The following is a 24,975-nucleotide window of genomic DNA, read 5'->3' as shown; positions in this document are numbered from 1 at the left end:
CACAGCAGAGCGTTCCTGCTTTTGGGAGGAGTTTGGGAATGCTCTGCTCCCGGCGCGAAAGCGAAGCGAACCACTTGTTTGCCCAATTCTTTTATGGCACCTTCTTTACTTAAACAAATTAATAAGCAAATATGATAAAGCAAACGAGATAATTCATCATCCTAAATCAACTGTCAGCAAGTAAGCCATGAATTTTGACCTTCCATTGCAAAGAGAATCTTGCTCCTCTCACACACCCGCACACCCCCTACTTGTTCGCTACACCCGCCAAGGACGTTCGCTTTGGCCGATAAGTGTTGAGTTTGAGAGCGTCGCGCTGTTAACGCGTCCTGCCGCGTCTATCATCTTTAATCACGCGCACGGAGTGGCCATATCTGTGTGTCCCAATATGTCACTGCTGCCTTTCCGGCCCACACTCCCCGCTCGACCCAGCACTCCTGCTCTCCCTCACACACACTGGCTCTATCTCGCACCCATTCAAATTATCTGCCCAATATTTGGCCCACCAATTAGCGCGGATTGCGCGAAGTCGTGTATTGACGTTTTGCACCAGGCTCCGTCCCCATCATACTCCGTCATTTTGTGGGGCGCCATCCGATTGCTTCACAGCGCCCGGGCGATCAGGCATTGAATTAGAGAGATTTCTAAGAAGTTTACTCACGACCAGCAATGGCAGCAGCTTCCACACAAACTCACTACCGGACCACTTTGCACTGTTGTACTGTGTGTACTTGTGTGCGTGTTTGTGTGAAGATTTCGATTGTCAACTTTCCATTATTTGTCTGGAACACTGCTACTTACCTACTTTACTTACCGCCATCAGCAGGAGGGTTGTAGAAAAATGGCGATTTACTCCACCTTCACCTTTCAGCACGCGTCGCGAATGCTTTGCACAGGGACGTAACGTAATGGATACAAAATTTCGCAGTTTTTTTTGTAAATATTTTTTGGGGTTTAAAATTAATAACAGATGAAGAAGACCGGAACCGCCACACCCCTGGCAACAGAACATGAGCTCGAAGGAGTTAGCCATAGCTCGAAATCGAACACAATAGATTGGTAAATATGCAAATATGAAAAGGAAGAAAAAAAAAACGAACGTGCGCGGAACAAGATTCGGATTGTACTGTCACGAACTCCCAGGCGATCATCGAGCGGGCAAACACATCAAAACAACCGACACAAAAACGGGGAAGAATGTTGTTTTCAGCAATTGTTTTGTTATTTGTTTAATGTTTCGATGTTTTTTCTCACCTCCATTTTCAAATAGTTTCTCGATCTCTCTCTCTCTCTCTCTCTCTCACACACACTCTCACTACACAACGTTTTTCATCGTTTCTTTCGTTCGCTTTTTGGCAGCACCAATTTTCCGTTCCCCTTTTCTGTCGCTAGTTGTTGCTCTGTATATGCGTTTGTGTTTGACTACTTTGACAACCCTCTGTGCGTGTGTGAGCGTTATTGTTTCACATTGCATTGGACATTAGATGCCACCCGGCTGCTGCACCGTTTCCAACGGCCTACTTTTTGCATCGTCGTCCGGTTTCCGGGGCACCAGCAGTACTAGGTACACTTGCACCTACCTTTGCTTTGCTGCTTCGCCAATGGCAACGTGCTGTTTCCGTCCAACAATCCAATTCTTTCGGTTACTTGTTGTGAAGGTGGATTTAACAATTTAAAAGTCAGTTTGTTTCAGCTTGTTTAGTTGTTTTAATGTTTCATGTCTTTTCTTTTTTTCTGTTTTACTGTTTTCGTTTCATGTCGCCTGTTCTATGCTTTCGTGTTTTCTTCCTTGGCTTGATTTGTTCTATGGCTTTCCACTTTCAGGGGCTCTGTATGTGTTTGTGTGAGTGTTTTTGTCACTGTGTTTCATCTTTCTTTTTTCACAATTGCTTATTTGCTACCACACCTCCCGCCCGCCAGACGAACAACAAACAAACAGTCCCCAATCGGTTTTATCCATCCCCCAATTTTTGTGTGGTAGGTTTATGTAATTATCATTAATTTAACAATATCTGCGTAGTTCATTAGTGTATTGTTTTAGGAATAATTTGAAACTTTGATTTCGGTAAATACGTTTTGTTTTATTTTTGAATGATTTTATATGTCTTTTTGCGCTTTTCGCGCGCCCCACACACGCATTCGCTCGCGCTTCACCTTTTTTGTTTTATATAACACATTGTGCGAGTGTGAGGAAGTAGGTTTGTAACATTGCTTTTGCTGTAAACTTCCGTTTCGGGGTTAGGTTTAATGTGTTTAATTCGCACCTGCTGGCGTCACCTGCAATCGATATCAAACGCACTGGATACGCACGTACACCACCTTGTTAAAGGGGAGCCAAAAGAACAAAAACAATATCGTCTGCGATGGCATCTCATCGTTCCTCTGCTCTGTCTAATATGTCGGTGTTTTTTCAATATATTTTTTAAGTCTATTTGTGGATCGTTTGGATATTTGTTTTGTAATTTTTCATCTCTGCTGGGTGGTGATAATTAGCATTGAAATCGCTTCGATTTACTCTCTCATCTTGCTCTGTTTGCTGTGGAAAAAGGTGCTGCATCAACGACGTGCGCTACGTTCCCTCTCGACTTTACACCGGCTCTGGGTTTCCCGTTTCGTTCCGTTTTATTTTATTCGCTGGTTGTTTAGTCTGTTTGTTACGTTTTCTCACAACAAAATGAATGAATAGAACTACATCGATGAATATACAGCAAAAGTGATGAAAGTTTTTTTTTGTATATGGTATATGTATATATATATAATATATATCGTAGGCTTCGATTCGATTCTCTCGGTTCTCTCTCTCTCTCTCTCTCTTTGCGCGCTTCCCGCCGTGTCTTGTTTTGCTTGTTTTTTTTTGTTTGTTTTGCTTCTACTATATACTTCACAACACTCGGGCGACCTGTGTCAATAATAATAGTAATAATATAATATACTATATGTTTTTTATCTGTCTTTTTTCTGCATATATATATACTCTATAACCTCTCTCTATATGTATATATGTATATTCTTGTCCTGTCGTTTTGCTAACATTACTTTATTTTACTTGTTGTTTTTTTTTATTCATTTTTAGTTGTAAACTGTAGCCGAACGTATGTTTATCGCGATTCCTTGTTTTGTTGGTTGGTTTTCCTTTTTAGTTTTTAGTAGATAATACAATGGTTCATTCATGTTTGATTTGTTTCGTGTTTTTTTCGTGTCGCTTTCTTCTCTTTTAAGTAATATTATTGTAATAGCAATAATTTAGTAACACTTGTATTTTGTTTTTCGTTTAATTATTTAATTATAATTTAATTATTGTATTAGATTTCGTTATCTTGCTTCTTCGACTTATTCTCTTTATTTGCTTTTTTTTCTTCAATTTATACTTTTGAGCGTCTCTCTCTCTCTCTCTCTCTCTCTCTATCTCTCTCCCGCTCTCTCCACTTAACCGTTATTTCCTAACACCATATGATGGTCGATATCGTTGTTGGCCTTTTCCTACTCTCAGTTGCACTTAAGGCGGCATTCTTCAACTACTCGCTACTGTTTTGATACCCCACATCCTACCGCGTAAATAATGCAACCTCCTGCTTTTGCTGTACTACATTTTGTACAGTGAATACTTTACGATTCCATCACGCATCAGCCGCTTCCTCGGCCACTTCCGTACACGACGTAACACTATTATTGCATTTGTTAATATTTTAAACCTTAGTAAATGGGCTGACCCACACTGTGTCCACTGTGCCGTTGGGTCCTAACAATGCTTTACGTAACAATGATAACAGAAAACGGAAACAGAAATAGAACCAAAACGTGTCGCAGCGCAAAATACTACTACAATTCAGTAATGCTGTAACTGCGCCCTTTCTCTCTCTCTCTCTACCCCTCTCGCTCTTTTCTCAGTTCAATTGGGTCACCGCTAGCTCTGGTGTACTGGTTCGGGTTTTCGCACTAAGTGTAACCATTATTCTTACCTATAATGTGCTGCGTGTATCTCGCACGCATCTCCCAACGGCTTGCGCTAAGAAAAGCGTGACGGGGCTTTTGTGTATCACTAGCAAAACGTATGCAGCAAAGTTAACGCTTACTTACACATCTAAACAAAGCAACAAATAACAGCTTCTTCGACTTCTTCCACTTCTTACACCAAAGTTTAATTAGCAACTAAGAATGTATAAAACAATTGCACGCATGTTCGTCTCACGCCCTTGATTTTTGTTCAAAAAGGGTGTAAGCAGCAGCTGCAGTAAACCGTAGTGGCGACTTCTACAGGCAACAGGCAGCCAACCAAAAGCAACTAAAATTCTTTAATATGGCAACGTAACACCATTCTTCCCATTTTCCCGTTGCTTGGTGACCTTAAATGTTCGGAAGTGTGTGTGTGTGTTTGTGCGCACGTGAATTTACGTCTTATTTAATTAGATAACAGATTGGTCTACCCGCCCAAAAAATGAAAAAAAAAAACAACAAACTAATACATCATGCTAAGTAGAATAGGATACTACCAATGGAAATACTGATACTGCGCTCGTCCATGCCCACTATCAGGCTAGCGCTTGGTAAGTTACCGAGCAGAAAGCGAACAGCGACGAAACTCATCACCAGCACCAGGACCCAACAGGGGTATACTCTCTAATCTGGCGTACTATAAATCCTGGCCACAACTCGGTTCCAATCTCACACACCAGCTAATCCTCTAGTGACACATGATTTGCACACACGCTCTGCTGCTGCTCTGATACCTGGTTGACTTAGAACGGACAAGATAGTACCCCCTTCGGTCGCCCCTCGGTCTTGCCAAACCTTCCACGCAGGCTTTGGCCTATGGCCGTCTTCCACCAGTACCTTTTAACGATTGTAAATCTTTCACCAACGCCACCGTGTATGCTTGGCCGTCTGTATACAGGGAGCTCCAATGCTTAAGCCATCCGTCCACCACGGTGTGGGCTCGATTGTTTTGTGAGCAAATCTAGGGCGCCATCAGCCGTTACGGCTGATCTCTCAAGCTGTGTGTTTAAACTCCACAACCCACGGCGCATCCCATTTATCACGTTCTAATGCTTCGTACAACAAATCTGCGTACATACTCCACACATACACACATACCCGGGCCAAACACAATGTGACACACAGTGTGAGATAATGTGGCCGAGGGTGGTCGTACTGCTAGAGAACCCGCAAAGCACACATCACTTTTTTGCTTTTCAACCGGCCCTCCCCGATTGGTCCAATTAAACGTTTGCAGCACATTCTGGCCGCTCTGGCATTTTAATAAGTACTTGCCCGCAAGGGGATTCTATTAATCAATCTGTCTCGTAGCTCGTAGACTTACCAGTCGATGCCTCTGATCAATCGCATCTTTTCGTGTCGAATGGTCCTCAGTGTTCACTTGGGTGTTCACTCAGGCTGGGACTAAGCAACCAATGCAAAAGAAATCTTGGAATTTGCTAAGATCTACAAAAAAGGGTCTAGTCTTTTTAGAACAGGGATTTTGTTTGCGCACCAAAAAAAAAAACATAAGGTTGAAAAAGTTGAATGGCTAATGTGCGAATGGGTGCCACTGTTTACTTATGCGTTAGGATCACCTCGACAAGCACTGATCTTCACGCTCTCAGGCGACCAAGAGCATCAAGCTTTCCTCCGATCAAGATGCTAATTGAACAGTGGAACAGATCTGGGCGATAACTTCTTCGACGCTTTATAATGATCTCATAGATCTCCAACTCACAGATGATCGATACAGACAGCGTCATATGGCTTTGAAAAATGGGAACCTGTTTTTTTGTTTTGTAAACGCAACTCCACCAAGCATCTGCTATGTACAAACGGCTGTGTTAAAACTGTTGGCTTGGTTCCCCTCCGTTGTGATCATCACACGCGGGACCTGTTTTGGTCGTGATTTTGGAGTGGTAGAACTAACACACTAACTACGTGGAACAAACAATACTACGTCTGGCAGGGTTAATTGCTCCGCTCAATACAAAACAAAACTGTCTACTGCTCAGCGAACTGTCTCCGCGAATCTCCGTCATCGATGACGTCTTTATCCCTGTTTTGATGACGTATTCGCTGACGTCAGGATGTTAGCTGCATCATGTCCCCATTTCGATGCCCGATGTACTAAGATGTAGTAACATCGTCACAACCCCCTTCACCTCGCCATCTACAACGGGCCGGAACCGGAGGAGCATCGTGCAACCGATCGTCGGTGCAATTTCGAGTTCGATTATTGTCATTTCCACAAACCAATCTTCCTTGGGGCCTGTGCGCGCGTTCGCGGGGGGACCACACAACTGGGGCGAGAGAAGATTGGTTCAAAATATGGTTCCGGCCGCTGTCGTTGCCATCATCCACCTCGCAAACAACGCTCACATACATCAAAAACACGAACAGTAATATCAACAACAACAACACCGTCAACCGCCGGAACGTGCCCTCGGGCTCGCGTGGGTCGCGTGTGGTTTGTTTTCCACTGAAACACAACAACAACAACAAAAACCCAAACCAAATCGTCATCAAATTATCCCCATTTTGACCCACCACTCCGTTGGGGGGAGAAGGGTAAAGGAAGAAGTTGGGTAGATAATAATGTCATGCTCATGAAACACGTATTTAACAAGAAATAACAATTAGTGAACATGATATCGATAAATCGGTGACGTCGTCGATGGGGCCCCGCGTAGGCCCTTCTGAGTGTTGTTTCGGTTTTCTTTGGTGATTTGTTGGTTACATGTGTGTGTGTGTGTGTCGTAGCCTTTTGTATTCCGACAGTCAATCCCCCGAAGGTGGCCCTTGAACGATACCGATCAAAAGTGTGCAAAAAAGCAGCAACAGCTACACCGCACCGTCATCGTGAAGGGCGCGCGAACCTGCCACATCGATCACGTTGCTTGAGTAAATTCGATTGGGAATGGATGGGCACTAGCGAGATGGGCTGTGGACTGGAAGGCTGGATTCCTTGAATCGAAGCGCGCAATTAGCTAAAGGGCAAACTGATCGCGCACACAAGCATTCCCGACTGACATTTCGATTCTCCGATGTAACGCCCAATGCTGACGGTCTTCCCCCCCTTATCACATCTAAATAATGACCCTCCGGATATTCCTACTCCCGGAGAACCGGGATGAGCGACATTATGATCTTTTCCGAATGCAAATGCCGCCGCCGCGGTCACCATTACGTAGCGCGCGGACGGGTGAGCCTTCCGCAATTGTTGCTGCTGTTACACGCGTCTCATTACATCAACCGCGCTTTGATCGTGTCGTGTCACCTTCCAGCGACGCATTCCACATCACAGCCGGAGACTTTAAACTGCTTCGGCAACACCGGAGAGGATAGGACGGTCGAGAGACACCCGCGTTCGAGATAATGGGTGATGGAATTCTTTTCCTTCCTTCCTCCAGGCAAGATAACACACACACACACACACACATGCTCAGACGGTGAGCGACAGCCAGTCGCTTGCTGTTGGCGCGCGCGAGGGCACCGTGCAATCCATGCATGGCAAATTTGTCAACCCTTTCTGTGACATCAAGAGCAAGAGCGCGACGGCCAACGATAGGCGAAACCCCCGGGGAGAGCTCCCTTGCGTTAGCGTCCCCTTTCCACCATGAGATGAATGGGAGTAGGGGAAGTAGGGGCGAGACTGGAAAGTAAAAATAATGAGTGATAAGCGTCCGAAATGTGCGCTGGCGCCATAATTGTCAACGTCAAGATTATGGGACGCGCTGGCAGCAAAGCAAAAGAAGAAAAAAAAAACAGCGAAGAATAGGGGAGGAATATAGATCGGACAAAGCAACTTCACCCCATCCCCCATCCAAGCCTTTCCGGCTGGCTATCTTTTCGAGGGGCCACCTACGTCACACCGCAGTCATATGAATGAACATTATCTCACACGCACTTGCCGTATGCCGTGTCCGCTAGCACACTAGCCGGCGTCATGGTGGCCCCAAGGCGGTCCCTCCGCTCGGTCGCCGAATAATTGATCGGGAGACTCTCCCAGCAGGTCCGTACGCGCGCGTCCTACGGCGTGGCGGGGTGGATCCCCATAAACAAATAAATCAAACGGGGGCCGTACCAATCGATTGAGTAGCGTATTGGGGAAGCTTAAATACCGGACTATCCTCCTGTTTCTGCTTCTTCCCCGGCGTCCTTGCCACGGGCGTGATGCTAGATGGGCTTAACTAGCGCTGTATAACTCAGGATCTAATTGATCGGTTTGATAAAGTTGATATAAGCCATCTCTCTTCCCATCATCATCATCTTCGTCATCATCTCGTGTTCTTGTCGTGCTGTGCTATGGGTGGCCAATGGACTGATCAGCAGACGGGCGCAAGTGGAGTGGGCGCAGACTCAGTCAAAAACTGAGTCTTGCAACAACGACGACAGTCTTGTGGGACCCAAGTCATCCGGCGTCGTCCGAGAATTAGATTAGCCTTCGTAACAATGGCTTCATTTCGGCTGATTCATATGCCCCATCGTCATGCTGCCATGTTCGGCAATTGAAACGAACTCCTTTCCTCGTTTACCTATCAGCAATCGGACACTACTCCGGGTGCGTGTCATGTCGACCACGACTGCGACGGAGATGATGGTCTAGAAGAAGGAAAAAAGTAAGCCGCAAGCTTCGGAACGGCAAGATCGTATCACCGGAAGAGTGGCCTTTTTTTAAAAAACATGCGTTCAATGCTTCACCGCATCATCACGGCCAGACTTCAACATGATGGTGCTGTCTGCGAGTTTCGATTGATTATTGGGCGATGGTGGCGCACTATAAGGGCTTAGTTTTTCCTAGCAGACCCGCAGCGAGCCCGAGCACAACTGATCAATGTAACAACTACAGGCGATATCGAGGAACATTAACAGCAAAAATGATATTCGCCTACTGGGATTGGTGTATCCCATCCTAAACCTCCCTAAAAACGGCACACAGAATAACTTCTTTCCCTATCGTCTCAATATTCTGGCGAGATCTGCTGCTTAGCAAACAAAACAATCCCGATCGGGTGACAGTGTCGCCGTCTATTGTTTTACTAGAGCTAGCTGACTTAGATATGATCCTACATCCTACGGGGTCGAGTACGACTCAGTAGACGGCGGGGGGAATTAAAAGCGACATTAAACTCCGAACCGAAGATAAAAAAAAACATACCTACACGATGCCATGCGCGGAACGGATAATAATGATATTGCATACGGGTTGGATCTCCTGGCCCTTTCCCCCTACTCCCCTGCCCTCATCTTACTTGATCGTTACTACACCAATTTTCTGTGCTACAAATTTTCCACAGCCACCACTGTAGGGACCTGCCCTACGGCACAACAGTATCGCACGATATTGCCCAGCGTTATTGCCACTGTGTCACGCTCTGATGACACTAAAAACTCAGTAATACGGGCCTCTGACACAATTGTGCACACATACAATGATACACACACACACACACATGTTCGATCATCTAAGTTTACGCTTTTGTTCTGCTGTCCAACTCCCTCGGAACCCCTGCACCATGCGCGACATGCTTTACACGTGTTTCGTATTACATATTCTGTGACCAAACGATCGATCCCGCGTAATTACCACTTTAGCGATCAAATTGATTCATTTAACGATATTTGTCGTGTGTGTGTGTATGTTACATGCTTTCTTCCTGACGGGCTCATAGTACTTACAAGTGATAGATTTCGGTTCGCTCATGCCTCTGCCTTTGTCCATGCACTTTTGATACGTTTTTCAATACGTTACAACAGACTGTTGGGGTGCGCTTTTCTGCTGGCTGCTTGTATGATGGAGATGATGACGCTGCTGCTGCTGCTGCTGGTGATGAAGATGATGATGATCTTGTTGAAGATGATGAGGCTGATGTTGTTGTAGCAGCAGTTCCGCCAGCGGCTGTATCGGTTCGACCGAATCCTGCTGCTGCTGCTGATGCTCCCTAGTAAAAGTAGTAGTACCGACCACTAGTAGCTACGACTCGAGCTTCACGTTCGTTTCGAGCGCAAACTGGAGCTGCGTCTGGAGCCGCTTGTTCTCCGCCAGCAGCTGGTTGATGCTTTCCTTTAGCTGCAGGTTCTCCAGCAGTATCTGGTCCTTCTCGGCAAGGCACTCGGTCAGCTTGTCGCTGGTGTCTTTCAACCGCGTAATGTACTCGCACGCTTTCGCCAGGATGCCACCCTTCGACAGGTTCTCGCCCTGGCCGCCATTGTTCTGCTTGTTCTGCGTCTCGGACGACGGGCTGTTCATGTGCTCGGCGGGGATGATTTTGTTCAGCTCGTGGATCCAGTTGTTGATTTTGTCCCTCCGCCGTCTCTCGATCTCGTTGTGGTTCGCCCTTCGCCGATCATCGCGCTGTTGCTGTGAGTGAGAAGAAGTGAAGAACCGTCAGCGAGAAGTGGTATTTTGGGGTTGTTTTTTTTTCGTTAGAAATGTAAGAAATGATTGAACTTGATTAACGATCCACAACCGAAACGACCCACAAAAATATGCCATTCTGTGGTTTTGATAATCGTGTGCTGTGATGATGATGGTATCAACCGTTCCACGACGTCGATCACGTTTTTCCAGCCGCTTCTCCCATTTCTAATCGACTTTGTCAACGAGCCCGCACGTTCAAAAAAACGCCCTCCCAACCCTCTGATAATGCTGATTGATGCCAACGGCGGCCCGGCTTGCCCACGGCATAATCTAGCAGCCCATCCACATCCCATTTATTACTATCGGTACCGACGCACACCAGCCCAAACCATCGGATCTGTGTATGTGTGTCCTTTTGGTTCCGTTGTACAGAAACTCCGACCAGCAGCCCTAGCCAACCCTAAGGAGGTGGTGTGGTGGAGGCAAGCAAAGAGGACCACCACCAGCCACCAGCAAGCTTTCCTTCTCCTCGTGCCACTTTTGGCGCAAAAGCGCAACCGCAACGCACCACCCCTATTGAGCACTCCTCCTAGTCACTGTCGCTGACTGGTCATTTATCTCCAGCGCGACTTGTGCGACATGCGATTTTTTTTGTTTGTTTGTTCGTTTTCGTTGCTGTTTCTCGCACTATTTCATTCACCTTGGCGCGACATCGATGCATACGCGGGCTGCGTGGTTTTTATGCGCTCTTTTGATAGTGTATTGAGCTGAGCGAGCGCGCGCGCGACCACCAACGGCCGATGCCGCCGATCGGCAAGTTCAAATAACCAGTTTCGGTTAGTATCGGAGGAGAGTCCTCGTCGTCATTGTCGACACCGTCGCCGTGCCCGGGGGCGGCAAAAGGTAGTGAAGCCCAACAGCAACAAAAAAGCACTACTGCTGCAGCTACTACTACACACGCACACACACACACAGGTTGGCATGGTCGGCATGGCCCCCCTTGTGCCCCCAGACGCGTGGTACGTGTTCTTGACGAGATCGATCGGATAGATCTACTCGCGCGTTGCGACTACCAAGATGGTGGCGACTCGTTCCACTAGCGACCTCTCTGCATGGACGGTATGTTACTGTATGCACCTGTATGTGTGTGTGTGTGTGTGTGCGAGCACGCATGGCAGTCATTTACACTCCCGGCGAGTGGAAGTAAATCGTTTGATCGATCGGAAGCAGGCTGCCGGCTGGCAAGCCAGTGTGTGACAGTGGTGCTGGTTAATTGCTAATTAATGCCCTGTGTCGCGCGCACCGTCACCGGTCTAATCGAAAACGTCAGAGGTTAAAAGGCCACCCCGGGGTGGAAGGGTATCAGGTGTGTGCGCGTGTGACAAGTAACCGAAGAAATATAGAACGAGGTAGCTTAGACACCGCGACACCACCAACTGCCTGCGAAAGGGCCAAAGGGAGAGGGAGGAGGTCGGCCAGGGCGTGAGAATACACGACCCGTGTACGCCTTCACCTCCCCCCAGGAGGCCCTATGCCGAAACTTCTGACAATCTTGAATGACCCCGTACGAGCGAACCATTCTTCTTCCAGCATCTCCAGGGTGCAAACGGGCAAGAGAGAAAGAGAGAAAGGGAGAGGGGAAGTGAGACCCTCTGATTAGTCGATAGCCTTGAACTTTATCGATGCATGCAATTGGGTGGTGCGTGCGGGCGTGCGTGCAGCCTGCTTCAATAGAAATCGAATGTAGCAACCGCGTGCGCTGCTTCAGAAGAATTCCCAGCAAATTGCTTGTGCTGCTGCTGGTGCTGGTGCTGCAAGCGATCTATCTAGGTCCGACCGGGAGAGGGACACTAGACGTCCGGTGACCAGACGCGGCACCATTCTCTGCCGAAGCGTGTATTCTTGGGCTCCTTCTTCGTGGGTCACTACCAACCACCAACCACCATCACCGGCGGGGTAGGTCATACCGGTGACTTTCGCTTTACGTCGTCGGCTGATGTTGATGTTTTAATTATTCATGTCAAGGTTCGCACAGTGTGAGCGGTTGCGAGCGCGCACGCGCCCGCCTGCGGTGCTGCAAGCTCCGGTGGGCATCGGAGTGGCATGGAAACAAATCCAAACAGGTGAATGAATGAGCAGCAGAGCGTACACTTGTAAGCTATCGGAGGGCACCGCGACATCTATCTGCGGGGCTGCCGCGGGTCAAAGGGTTTGCACGAGGGTAAGAACGTTCTTAACTCCACGGCACATCACCCGTCCCCATCGTGCGGGGTGAACTTTAAGCTATGAGCTGGTCATAGGCGATAGGATCGGTCAGACGACTTGATTGAGCGTAAAAAGGGATAGGTTAGCTTGTATTGATCGGTAGGGTGTTGTTTTGCAGTTCGTTCACTATTGAAGGATTTGTTGGAGACATTCACAAATAAAAATGATTCATGTGTTCAGCTGCTGCTCGAAAGTACGCGGGCTTTTGCTCAGTTTACTGATATCGCAGTCAAAATTTCAGTTACTGGGATTTCGATTATTATAAACCCAGATGCATGGCAAATATTTTGGAGTGTTGATGATAGGATTCAACCACACATACACACATGATATGATTCAACCACACATACACACACACGAAAACAGCATCTCGTCAGAGCGATGATGACTCGTTGGTTCCAATTTTGCATGACAAGGTAGGCGATTGACGGTGTATACAGTAGTGATAAGACTTATCAGCTGGCCTCCACGTGTATGTGGCTTGTCATCGTTGGATTATTTCTTGTAGCGGCACAATACTGCCAGCCTTTTTCCTGCACAAACAATGGAAATAAGGGGGTAATCACACTCCCAAAGGTAGAGCAGCAGCGGAAATAATTTATCCAAAGGGTTTGCGGCGCGTGTCTCATTTGCATCCTTGCTACATGTGCGCAAATTATTAAATTATTCTTAAATGCTACAGACTTACTCAACTCATATCTCACCAACGGCCTCGGTTAATGGCATAGAAACGTTGATCCACTGTCACTCGATCACCAAGAGCCTGCTGTGCTCTTCGATGCCCTGACGTCCTAGAACCATCGAAAAATGGACACAATTACCAAGGGGCGCACAAGCGTGCGGCACCCGCTAAACACCGGAAAACCCTGACACTCGATTAGAGCAGCCTGATGGGGTGGCGTGTGGCCACCCCGTGTGGCACTTTGTAGATAAGCAAAAGGGACAGTTGAGGGAGGCGATCATGGGCGCCGGACAAAACCAGATCACAGCCCAAAACAGTCCAAGGATAAATATTCCATCCTGGGGCTCCCCCGTGCGGGCCCTATCTTTCGCTCCACTGCCTCCGTTGCCCCCGTCCCACATTGTGATATTAATAGTGAAGCTCGTTAAGCAGCAGGTAGCGCCTTGCTGTGATCGCGTTGCCACGCCGGTATTGCGCCGCGCGCGACAACGGCTGCGCGGCTGCTGCGCTGGCTCACATTGTTGCGTTATCGTCCGTGCTTTTTTGCATGTCTGATGTAATGCGACAATCATACGCCCGGGGCCGACTCCCTGCCTCCATTTTCCGCGTGGAACGGACCCTCCCTGAGGACCGAGCACCCATCGGGCGGCGTAAAGTGAAATCGTATTGTGAGGTTTTTTGTTCGATCAATCTCACTGCCCCGTGGACGCTAACACGAATTTGTACAGCGAATTAGTACGGGTCCACTAAAAACGTTTTATTTGCTCTAGATCGGATGGGAAGAGCGGGAGGTTGAGTGGGCAAGGTGTACAGGTAACAGCATAGCAGCAACATAACCTTCTAATGAAAAATGGTGGCACCATCGTGTGGTGGCGATCGCCGCGAAGGGGTGAGATCGAGCTGTCAGCAAAACGATTAGGACAGATCAGTTGAAAAGCCGATGCATGAGGTCGGCGAGAGGGAGAGACGCAAAGGGCCACACTCCAGCTATAATATGATCGCCACCGCCTCCACCAACTTCGCAGCTCAAACTTCCCCTCACTATCCGTGTCTTTCATCCCTTTTCCGCAGAAATTACGAACGGCCGTAGTGCCTCCCTGCTCGCCTGCCACTAGGGCGCGATGATGATGACAGTGACAACGACCAAAGCCGTACGATAATGATAATTTGAATATCAACAATACAATACCATCTCTTCCCCTATCTTTCTCTCTCTCTCTTTCGGTGCAGTTCCGTCCGTGGTTACAGTTTCCCTTCGGCTCAATCTTTGCGGCGGGCAGTTTTTCCTACCCCCTACGGCAGGGGACTGGCCACATCTGTTTACGAACCGTGTGTGCGGGGGAGGGGGTTGTGTGGCAAAAGTATAATTTTTCGTTTACGTAAGTGCCCCTCACGCGCTCGTGTGTGGAAACGCGGCCTCGCGGCCACCGACGCACATACACACACACACACGCTTTACTGTCACCAAGGCCAGTGCTTTGATGGACAAAAAGCAAAACAAAAAATGGAAGCAGCAAATGTTCTTGATAACAGACACACCGAGGGCGCGAGCGCAACGGTTCGGAGGGTTCTTGTTTCGCACAGGCATGAGTCCGGGTTAGGCCACATTCTTGGGCACAACCCCTTACACCCGCCGCTTTTGGCTTTCCCCGCTGTTGGGACATCCCCTACTGCGAGGGACAGGAAATCGAGGCTTTCCGATACGCATGACGGTGGGATGATTTGATTGTGGTAAAGGCGTCTTTTTTTGTTGCTTCTTATTTTGCAACTTGCAAACGACACTCGAAGGCGGCGACTTGGGACCTTGCGACTTGACCGGGTCGCTTCGGTTGCCCAATGCCCGTACCGTCCCAAACCCTGCTCCGGATCAGGATGATGATGACGATGAGACGAAAGTGTTTTAACACTCCATTGCAGATAAGATAAGGATAAGAACGGACAAACACCAACCAAACAGTGGCCCGTTGGTCGGTGTGAGTGTGCGCGGCGTCCACCGACGTGATGGGTCACGCATGGCAAGCGTCAGGGCACATTCTTCGAGGTTACACACGCTACCGTGACCGCGTTTGGAGTGGGCGCAGCGCACATGCTCAGCCGATGCTAAAGCTAAAGAGGTTGCCCAGCGTGCTGCAGTTCTGTTTGTCACCCACTTTTCTTGAGTGTGCTGCAGGAGCTAGCTTCTTGACTTGGGCTAGTCGGAATTTCCACCCTCGCCCTCGTGCATTCATAGCTTTGAAGGGCTCTCTCACTCGCGTGAATCACACTCTTTGGGCTGTTGTCACTTACCTTTCGATTTAGGTTCGTGTCACCGTTGCAGTCGGAGGATCGCTGCACCCCCCGGACACTGTTGGCGGAGCGGGACTGTTTCACGTTGTCGTTGTTTTTCTTAAACACTAGAAAAGAGCCTGCGGGTACGAGAAAGGGAGAGAAAGGGAGAGAAAGTGCACTATTAGTGGACGGTTCACCGCGAGAAGGATCGCGCACACAGACGGAGACAATAATAAAACAAACAATAACAATACACAACCATTCACACATACACACTACAAACAATAAAGAAGCAAGACATTTCTTTTACGGGCAAGAAAGATAACAGAATGTTATAAACTACTCGAAAACAGAAACAAAAATGCATAAATACACACACAAACACACAAATACACACGCATAAAAAGAGAAGGAAACGGAAACGGAACAGAAAAAGAACACTAAAAAAAAGAAAGAAACAAAACAGTAACACAAAAACAAACAAACAAACAAAACAAAGGTTTCAATTTACATTGACTGGGATCGTTGCTGGAGTTTGTTAGCGTTGGGTATGGACTAGCTGGAGATCCTGTGATAAAATTAGGTGAATCTAAACTGTCTGCCACTTGTATTAATCTTAGTGCGAGCATTCCTGTGAGAGATGGAGAATGAAGAAAGAAAGAAGAGAACGGAAAGAAAAAAAAGGGGAAAGAAAAAAAATAACATGAGAAATTACTGGTCCATCAACAACACGCAAACGTGAAACACGGGTGACACGGGTGGTGGTGCGCTGGTGTAGTGTAAACGGCTAAAGGATAGTGGTAGGAAAGTTAGTGGCGGGAGGAGAGATGAAGATGGGGAAGAAGTAAAAGCGAAAACTCAATACCCGCTCGCTCTCGTACCCCCCCCCCCCCCTAATCAGTAACTAATTGAAAAAAAAAACTTGTTTTGCCTTTTTCTTTTGCTTTTTTATAGGTTGAAAAATTCGTTCCAACGACCAGTTATGTTAAACTAGTTATTTGTAATTAATCACTCGTTGCTAGTAATAACTGTATAATGACAGCTGTTGAAAAACATCTTGTAAGTTTTGAAAAATTCAATTCAATTCAATCAACCAATGATATTTATTTTTTTACTAGGTTCTTTTACACATTTGATTTGATATCAGAATCACATGTAATTTGTAATTACAGTGAAAGCTCTCTAAGGTGTAGTCTCTTCAAGCAGAATTATTTAAGATGAACATTTTGATGGTCCCGCCATGTTCCATACATGTAATATCTCTTCAAGATTAATATCTCTCTTAGGTGAATATTCTCTAAGTTTCATATGCAATTTGATAGCCTTAATTCTCTAAGGCTGAAAATGCACGAACCGATATTTCGCGGACACACAATTCCGCCTGCTGCCAAACCCTTGTACAAACTGTCAACAGCATTTTTTTCAAACTGTCACATCCGTAGGTTCCGCATGCGGAATTTTTGGCCAAAAAAGAATTTTCAAAGATAGTTCACAAAAATATTGGTTCAAGAATGCCTGGGTTTTCTCGTGGTTGTCTTGGGTACTTCTCATCTTGGATCTCAACATGCATATCTCTCTAAACTGACGGTCCCTTGAAGATTCAACTTAGGCATTGGTCTAATGCTGTTGGGCGCAACATTGTTGCTCAGAAACATATCGCTGAGGTGGTCTATGAATATTGCTGGCAACAGTTCGATTTGACATTGTATAGCGTCAAAAAGTAGGGCAATGAACAGCTCAGAGTTTATTTTGTATCATTCACTTGCTGCATAAAGTGTTGGAATAATAATATATAGACCAAAAAATGTATTACAAATGCTTAAATTCCATATTTAGCGGATGTCAACAAAACGCACACTGTTGCTGTGTCATTTCATACACGCGATTACCATGACCAAGGTAAATAGAAAATGTTGCCAGACAAAAATCAAATTGGTTTGAATTTGGTCAGCAGCAAAGTTGCGCTAGCTGTCAAAGCTATACATTTTGTCAGCAACAATGTTGCGCGCAACAAGATCAGACCAATGCCTTACTTGACTCTTTCTTCTGGGAAGTTAACTTTACAGAAAAGGAGTTGGACTCTATGGCACTCTTTTTGAAAAGGCTCGTTAGAAATTCCTATTCGGTTTATCCAAAAAGGATGGTCGTAACAAAGAGTCCAGAAAATGTTCCACAATTATAAGAACCTCTGGAAAATTCCGTATTTTATCTAGTTACTTTAAACTATTCTTTAAACTATTATTTTACTATTCTCAGACGACCAGTTATTTCTAGCTATTCATTATTAGTAATTTACTTTCGTTATTTACTTGTTTTTAAATTTCCCATCCTCTAGTTTCTACATCCCGGACAGCAAACTAGAACCCATCCGGAAACACAGAGACACACACACACTGTCGGCAATTGTTTCGGGGCTATTTTTGCGCCTGTTAACACGAGCGAACCAAACCAACAATTGCTCGGTCCTTCGATAATCTCACCACACGAACAGGCGAGTGGAGGCAATATAAGTTATTGCAGCGACGCATAGCGCTCAAATGTGCGCGCAGCGCAGAGCAGCGCACGCTCGCCACGATATGATGTTGCAATAAAAACCCGCTGCACCGCGGCAACCTCTTCCCAGCAATCCACCCTCCACTTTTCATGCAGAGGACAGTCACCTCCTGGGTGGGGTGGGTAAGAAGAAGGAGACGCATGGTGTCGCCACCTGTTTTTATGGTGCACTGGTCTGGTGGCTGATAAAGTAACGCACATGCCCTCACATGAGAGCGACGAAGCGGGTGGGGGTGCCGGCGGTGTCGTAGCGTGTAACGAGACGATGGCCCATGGTGCACGGTGGTGCCCGTCCACAACACCAACAAACGGGTGCTGGGTGACCGAAATTCTTGCTGACGAGTAGTGCCGGGACACGGTTCTTGCCCTTAGCCGACCGGTGGGTTCACTTTCATTCTCGTGTGTAGTTGGGTGGGAACTAGGGGTGGGGGGGGGGGGGTGTGAGCCAGAGGGCTGGAGAGATGCAGTGCATCTCGGAGGTAGGTTGAGTTGCATAGGAGATACGAGGGATAGCGGGATTGTGCGAGAGCAAGAGAGATAGAGCGAATGAGCGGGAAACGTGTGTATGGTGTTGACGGTGCTTTAGGTTGTTTATGTGTGGGGGACGTGCCGGTGGAAGCAAACGCAAATGTACCATCGTTTTTCACTGTAAACTGTAGGTCATCGTCGATATGTGAAAAATCACCTGCAAGAGAGAGAGAGAGAGGGAGAGAAAGAGCGATAGAAACAAATAAGAAAGAAAGGAAAACATTAGACATTTGACGCGCGTGCACGCCTACTGCTGCTGCTGCTGCTCCTTAGCCACAACACTTACCAAGAGTATTGTCCTCGGCCATGCTTATCAGGTCGTCACTGTGTTGGTTCATTTTTGCGTTTGCCAGTTTGGTATCGCCATCGAGCGAGGTCGTCGTCGGTGCAGCGAAGCGTCGAGGGAGCGTTAAAATAGCAACAACAAAAAAAGGAATAAAAGAAAGGAAGAGAAACGATAACGATTAGAACGCTGGCTCTATCTCAGTCTCTGTGTCACTTTCACTTTCATCGTTCAGTGGCGAAACGTTAAAGGGAGGCAAGGAGGGCAAGAATAGCGACAAGAATGCGAGGCGTATGCCGTCTAGCACGCAAAAGGCAAGATTGTGGAGCACAGCATGCAACGGATGGCAAAATGACGCATCCGCGACAGGCCAGCAGAATCGAGTACGCTCTTGGAGCACTTTCTATAAGGTTTCAAGAAAACATCCCCAAACGAGGGCTGCCACTGTGCTGTGTGGGCATCCCTTTTTTCATAGTTTCGCACCCACCCGTGCCTATGGTCGCAGCCTCTGCGGTCTGCTAGCACGGAGGGAAGCGAACGGAACACGTCTTGCTAGAGCTGGGGAGGCAGAGAGAGAGAGAGAGAGGTTGATACTATTTTCAGTGCCTCTCAGGCGGTAGTGCAAAAAAAAGCAACCTCCCGTTTGGTATTGCACTTGCACTTGCAACAAACGACACCCACACTGCTTACCGTTCGTCCATCAAAGACACAAAGGGAACTACTATACAGACACACACACACACGGACACGGACACGCAAACAAACACACTAGAGGGTGGAAAATTCGGCACACATTTTTGCTCTACAACACCATCGATGTGTGTGGGTGGCTGCTGCTGTTGGGTGGTGACGAGGGTGGTGCGCCTTTGATGTTGCGATGGATTTTTCACTTTACGCTACAAACGAATTCAAACTAAACGCACACCAAGCACAGTGATTTAAGGGGGGGGAGGGCGAACAAAGGGGTGAACAGTTTTGGAACTTTTTCTCGGCCTGCTTGGTCGAAGAAACGAAACCAACGCAAACGCCACCGAAAAAAAGCCAACACCTACTACGCGGGGGGGTACGTTAGTTAGTTGTTTGCGAAACGCCAAAAAGCGAACTCTTCACTGCTCTGCGATGTGTGATTCTGTGCAGTGTGCAAGGCGTAATCATAGCGAACTACAAATAGGCAGAGACCGAGAGAGGGAGAGAGAGAGAGAGAGCGTTTGAAAACAAGAACACGCTCAAGGAGCAAAAATATCCCCCGCGACAGCTCTCTTTGCCCATCTGTCTGTCCCATCCACCTGTGTGGGATGAAAATTGCAGAAAACAATTCGTCTCTCTTCCTACTGTCGCTCTGTGAGTGTGTGCTTGGGAAAACAATCGGAAAAATGCTCGCTCTCGTAGGAGAGAGAGAAAGAGAGCGAAAGAGCGTAAGCACAAGTTGTACGACGACGCGCGGAAGGGCGGCCAGTTTTGTTGAATGAAAGGATGCTTCCCACAATTGGGACTGTTGTTTGGGGTGTGAGGGAGCGGTGGAAGGTGCACAGGGAAAACTGTCACTGTTTTGCATCTCTCTCGCTCTCTCTCTCTCTCTCTCTTACGTAGGCAGGATCGAGGCACTGCGGTGGGAACGGTGGGGAGCTGCGTGAGCGTAAAAAGTGCGTGAGCACGCTTGAGTGGGAGGAAAATTGAGCAAAAGTTGGTCGAGGGAAGCAAAAAAAAAAAACACGCGCGTGTGTGCGAGAGAAGCACAAACACACTCACACAACGAAAAGCAAAATAAAAAAAAACACAAAAATGCACTAAAACAATTGAAGCAATAGTACACACAGCACCGCTCGCGAAACGGGTGGAAAATTATAGGGATTGGTGGGTCGGGCACTTTTCATCTCCCCTTCTACATTCCACCCACACACATACACACACACATACACTAGAACGGGGGTTCTTCGCTCGGGGTTTTTGTGCTCGGGCTCGATGTGGCCACCAACCTGCCTCCTCCCCCCGTCTCCACTCCTTTGGACGCGCGTAATCAATAAATCCGTGCGTGGAAATCGCTGTGGGGGGGAAGGTTTCGCCTCGCCATTCGTCGTTTCTTGCCGCCTTTAATGCACTCTCATCGGGGTTCGTCGGTTTGCAACCTTATTAATTACCTTATTTCTAAGCAATCTACATCGTAGTCGAGCTTATTCATGATGAGGGCCGTGTTTTCCGCTGGTCGCACAGGTAACCCAGGAACACAGCGACACACACACACGCACGCACGCACACACACACTATACAATCACGCAAAAGCTGCTGGAACACCTACTCTGGGGCATCCCTTTTCACAATCACAAACACGCACGCACGCACGCACACGCACTCGTTCTTTCGGTGGAGCCACCCAGCCTTTTTCGGTGGCCACCCGTTTGAGGAGGGCACTACCACCTTTGGTGGGACGCTTTGACGGACGCTTGTGGCGGTGGCGTTGGCGTTCCGTTTGGCCAACTCGGGTACGTCCTGTTTGTGCTACTGCTACTACAACTACTACTACCACTACTACTATCACTGCTGCTCCTGCTGCTTATGATATCCCTTGTCGTGCGTTGTCGCGTGTATGTGACACTCTCTCTCACTCTCTTGCCTTGGTGGGGCTTTTGTGCGTTACTTGCTGATTGTACACTTTTCGGGAAAATTGTATTTTCCTTTTCCTTTATGCCCAAACCTTCCCGTACCAAACACAAACTCACACACAGAAACTCGGGAGCGCGGGCGCCCTTCACTCAAAATGCTCTTCCGTTTATTTCCTCCCCCCCTAAAACTGATCACTTTCTCTCTGTTCTAACAATTTTAGCATATACACACAGACACACACACTCACTCGGAGGGAAAACCGCTCGTCGCCGTCACACTTGTTCGCTTCGCTTTATTTTCCCCCAAACGTGGGGCGAGCAAAGATGCACTGTCCCGACCCGTGCGCGACGAGTTCGTCCTTTTGCCTTCTTCTTCTTATTCTTTTTTTGTTGATGTTCTCACAAACTTCACGCACGCACGCACTTTGGACGCGTCAAATCAATCGTTTGTTTGTAAACTGCAGAACATAACAATTGTTCCGTTTGATTGCTTTTTCTTTTCTTGTCTTGTCGGGGTCGGGAAAAATGTGTGTCTCTTGCTTTGCTCTGTGCCCTCTGCCCTTAAGGTTGGGCTTTTTCGTGACACGCGCCTTTCGCCACCCCCTCGCAAAACAACAACCTGTCAAATTTTGTGTCGAGAAATTGCGCTCTCTTGCACTTTCTCTCGTTCTCCCCTTTTCTGTACGCTCTCGCTCTCTCTCTCTCTCAATCGCGGGAGCGCAGAGGGTGGAGAAGACGTAGTTCAGCGAAAGGGGATAAACAAAAACAAAACGCCTCCTTTGCGCACGGCAGTTTGACAGTTCTTTTGGTGAGTAGGCCAGAGACCGCGCGAAGGCTGTAGCTTGATGCTGTGCAACGTGACGTCACCAAAAGGGACGGGAAACCGTTTTATCGAGACGGAAATTCACACTTTTTGCTGTCCGGCAAAGGAGACGGAGAACGGTGAATTTTGCCCACCCACCTTGCGCGTGTTGGGAATACCTTGCCGTTGCCGCGTGCTAACCGGGTTGCGCTGAGACTGGGTTTAATTTACGCGTGCAAGGAAAAAAACCCTCCGGTTTGCGCTAATTCTAACCGTCGCTCGGTAACCGTTGGCAACTGCCTGCTGTGTGGTGCTGACAGCAGTGCACCGGACGTTCGCACACTAACTAGCGAGCTGCCGCTGCTACTACTACTGCTGTCCCGCGAGGTGTCTACCCCGAAAATGCAAAGATTGCGAGTAGAGCGAAATATTCGCCCCTGGCGTGCTCTGTTGTAAAGGCCGTTCAGACCTGCAGGTCGTGAATCACTCAGCTTTTATTTCTTTCACACAAGCGTTCACGTTCACGCGCAATACACTCGCGAATACTAGTCGGGCGCGCGCGAGAAATCACACACCAACGAATCGACCCAGAAGCACTCTGTATGTATTTGTATACCGGGCACAAGATTACGTTTTTTTTTTTTGCTTTGTTTTTGGCAACACGTAAAATTCGCAAACTCTCTTGCGTGCGATTCGCGTTCGCTGCTGCTAAACCTGCTGCCCGCCACCAAGCGCGCGTGAGAGCGTATGCTGGGCCGCGCAAGCAACGGAAAGCAAGTGGAAGAGAAAAACAAAGTACGGCACACGAAACGGCGAACGGAGCGATGTTTACTGCGCGGCGGTGCGTAACTGAATGAATGTGGCCGCGCATTTGTTGATATGGGAGCCTCCGCGCACTTCTGAGCGTGAGCCCGTCATATTGTCGCGCTTACGTCGAACGTGTTGCTTCGCCGCCGGCTAGAGAGCGCGAGCGTATACACGCGGACGGGACGGGCGGAGTAAACAAACACACGAATCAGCTGCACGCACGCACACACACACACACACATACACAGCCAGAGACACTCAGCGGGCGTCGCAGCTACCCGCATCCACCTGCCTGCACCAGTGTTTGTGGGTTGTGTTGGTGGGTTTGTCAATGGAAGGGCGTCACGGAGAGGGCGACGGACGGCACGAGCACGTGCGACGGCGACGGGATGTAGCGATAGTCGCAGACAGACAGAAGACGGATCGTCAGACACAGTGCATAGCTACAGAGCCCGCATAGGAGAGGGTACAGTGGGGTACCAATTTTGGCACCGATGGACATGGTTGGGAATTTATGAATAATAGATTCGAAAAGACTCGTTTACATGGGCAGTTTTCCTCATTAGCAGAGCGATCAATGAATATTTATAATAAAATATTTGTTGAATAAGTATTTATGAAAGGTATATTTGTTTGTAATTATCTGATTTCCTGTGAATTAATAATTATGTTGGTATTCTTATAAATGGTTTAATAGATAACTGCGCCTGTAAGGCAGAGCGAAGACGTTATCTGCATCTTATCGTTCCTTAAACAAAGCACTCATTATCGGGCTGTAGGTTAAAATAAGTTAGAAATAGTCAGCTCCATATAATGTTGGACTTACAGCAGACTACGATTGAAGCTAAAGAAAACTATGCTTTTAATGTATGTACTGTATATTTCATGAGTACAATCAATTCTCGTATTTCTAATATGTATAGTACAAATCAAGACTTTACGGCTGAATCAGTCATTTAATTAACGAAAAGTCACATCAAAATATGGATTAAGTCGTATCAAAAGATCAATAGATGCTTAGTAGAACAATAACAGCCATAGTAGTGAAATGGATTCAGCGAGAAGTTTGGTGAAATACTAGTGACTTGATTGATTTCTCCTTATAGCAGAATATCAAGTCCTGCATATGGGCTGTTCGATTCAATCAAGATTTGAACGCATATTCGGCTTGTTGTTAGGCTATACGACTAGAAAAAAGTATGACGAAACCGGCCTAAGCTCTAGCTCTTAGAAATGCTTCTTCAGCTTCATAATTATTAAATAATATAGTTCGTCATTCTCACTTTTAACCACTTTTTTTTTGTTCCTTGATCAAAGGTCTTGTTGTTGTGAACTTATGCTGAAACTTATAATATAGAAGTATCCAAACTAAATAAAAAAAAATGTTTTGAAATCCACTTTAAAGATGCTTAATAAAACATATTGCAGCAATCGTCAAATAAATAGCTATTGTACGGAAATATTTAAACCATAAGATGGATGTTTTCATATTTTTGTTTCTATAAAAATGTCATTTTACGTTTAATGGTGAATATGTTTTTCACATTTAGTTGGTTTCAAGTCTATCAAACAACTCTATATATATCGTTTATTAAACCATAATAAGAGATTCCAAACCGTAATAAGCTTTAATTTGTTTGGTAATGAAAAAATATAGTTTAAAGCCTCATTAATAAATTATTTCATTCACAATAAAGACAATACAATTCAATTCAATAATAATTTCATTAGGGAGGTCCCGTAGTACAGTAAACAACTCAAAAGTCTCAATAACATGCCCGTCATGGGTTCAAATCTCATATGAACCGTATGTTGGACTGACAATCCTGCTATGGATAAATCAATAAG

The 24,975-nt window shown here is 46.9% G+C and overlaps 1 protein-coding gene across 4 annotated transcripts; it reads right to left on the bottom strand.

Annotated features, from left to right (window-relative positions):
- Positions 1–1,200: 1,200 nt before the first annotated feature.
- Positions 1,201–23,680, bottom strand: LOC3290764 (upstream stimulatory factor 2). Of its 4 annotated transcripts, none has more exons than XM_562960.4 (6): positions 21,057–23,680; positions 18,922–18,959; positions 18,742–18,792; positions 16,066–16,185; positions 15,573–15,691; positions 1,201–10,339 (listed from the first exon to the last, which is right to left on the bottom strand). In XM_562960.4, the coding sequence occupies exons 1-6, from the start codon at positions 21,095–21,097 to the stop codon at positions 9,953–9,955; spliced, it is 756 nt and encodes a 251-aa protein (XP_562960.3). In that variant the 5' UTR covers positions 21,098–23,680; the 3' UTR covers positions 1,201–9,952. The 4 variants fall into 4 exon arrangements, with proteins under 4 accessions (XP_562960.3, XP_061508310.1, XP_061508311.1 ...); XM_061652326.1 differs by lacking the exon at positions 21,057–23,680 and adding an exon at positions 19,609–19,964; XM_061652327.1 differs by lacking the exon at positions 16,066–16,185.
- Between the last annotated feature and the right edge of the window lie 1,295 nt (positions 23,681–24,975).

The sequence above is a fragment of the Anopheles gambiae genome, chromosome 2, assembly GCF_943734735.2.
Source record: "Anopheles gambiae chromosome 2, idAnoGambNW_F1_1, whole genome shotgun sequence".
Taxonomy (NCBI): Eukaryota; Metazoa; Arthropoda; class Insecta; order Diptera; family Culicidae; genus Anopheles; species Anopheles gambiae.
This window is presented reverse-complemented; position numbering and strand designations above follow the sequence as displayed.

What these genes read in the sequence shown, in the direction of transcription:
- LOC3290764 (XM_562960.4), bottom strand. Translation starts at nt 21,097, where the DNA reads ATGAATAAGCTCGACTACGATGTAGATTGCTTAGAAATAAG. An exon ending in GTAGATTGCTTAGAAATAAG is followed by an intron (nt 18,960 to 21,056) that starts GTAATTAATAAG and finishes GAACCAACACAG; the next exon opens with TGACGACCTGATAAGCATGG. An exon ending in ACACGAACCTAAATCGAAAG is followed by an intron (nt 10,340 to 15,572) that starts GTAAGTGACAAC and finishes TCTCACTCACAG; the next exon opens with CAACAGCGCGATGATCGGCG.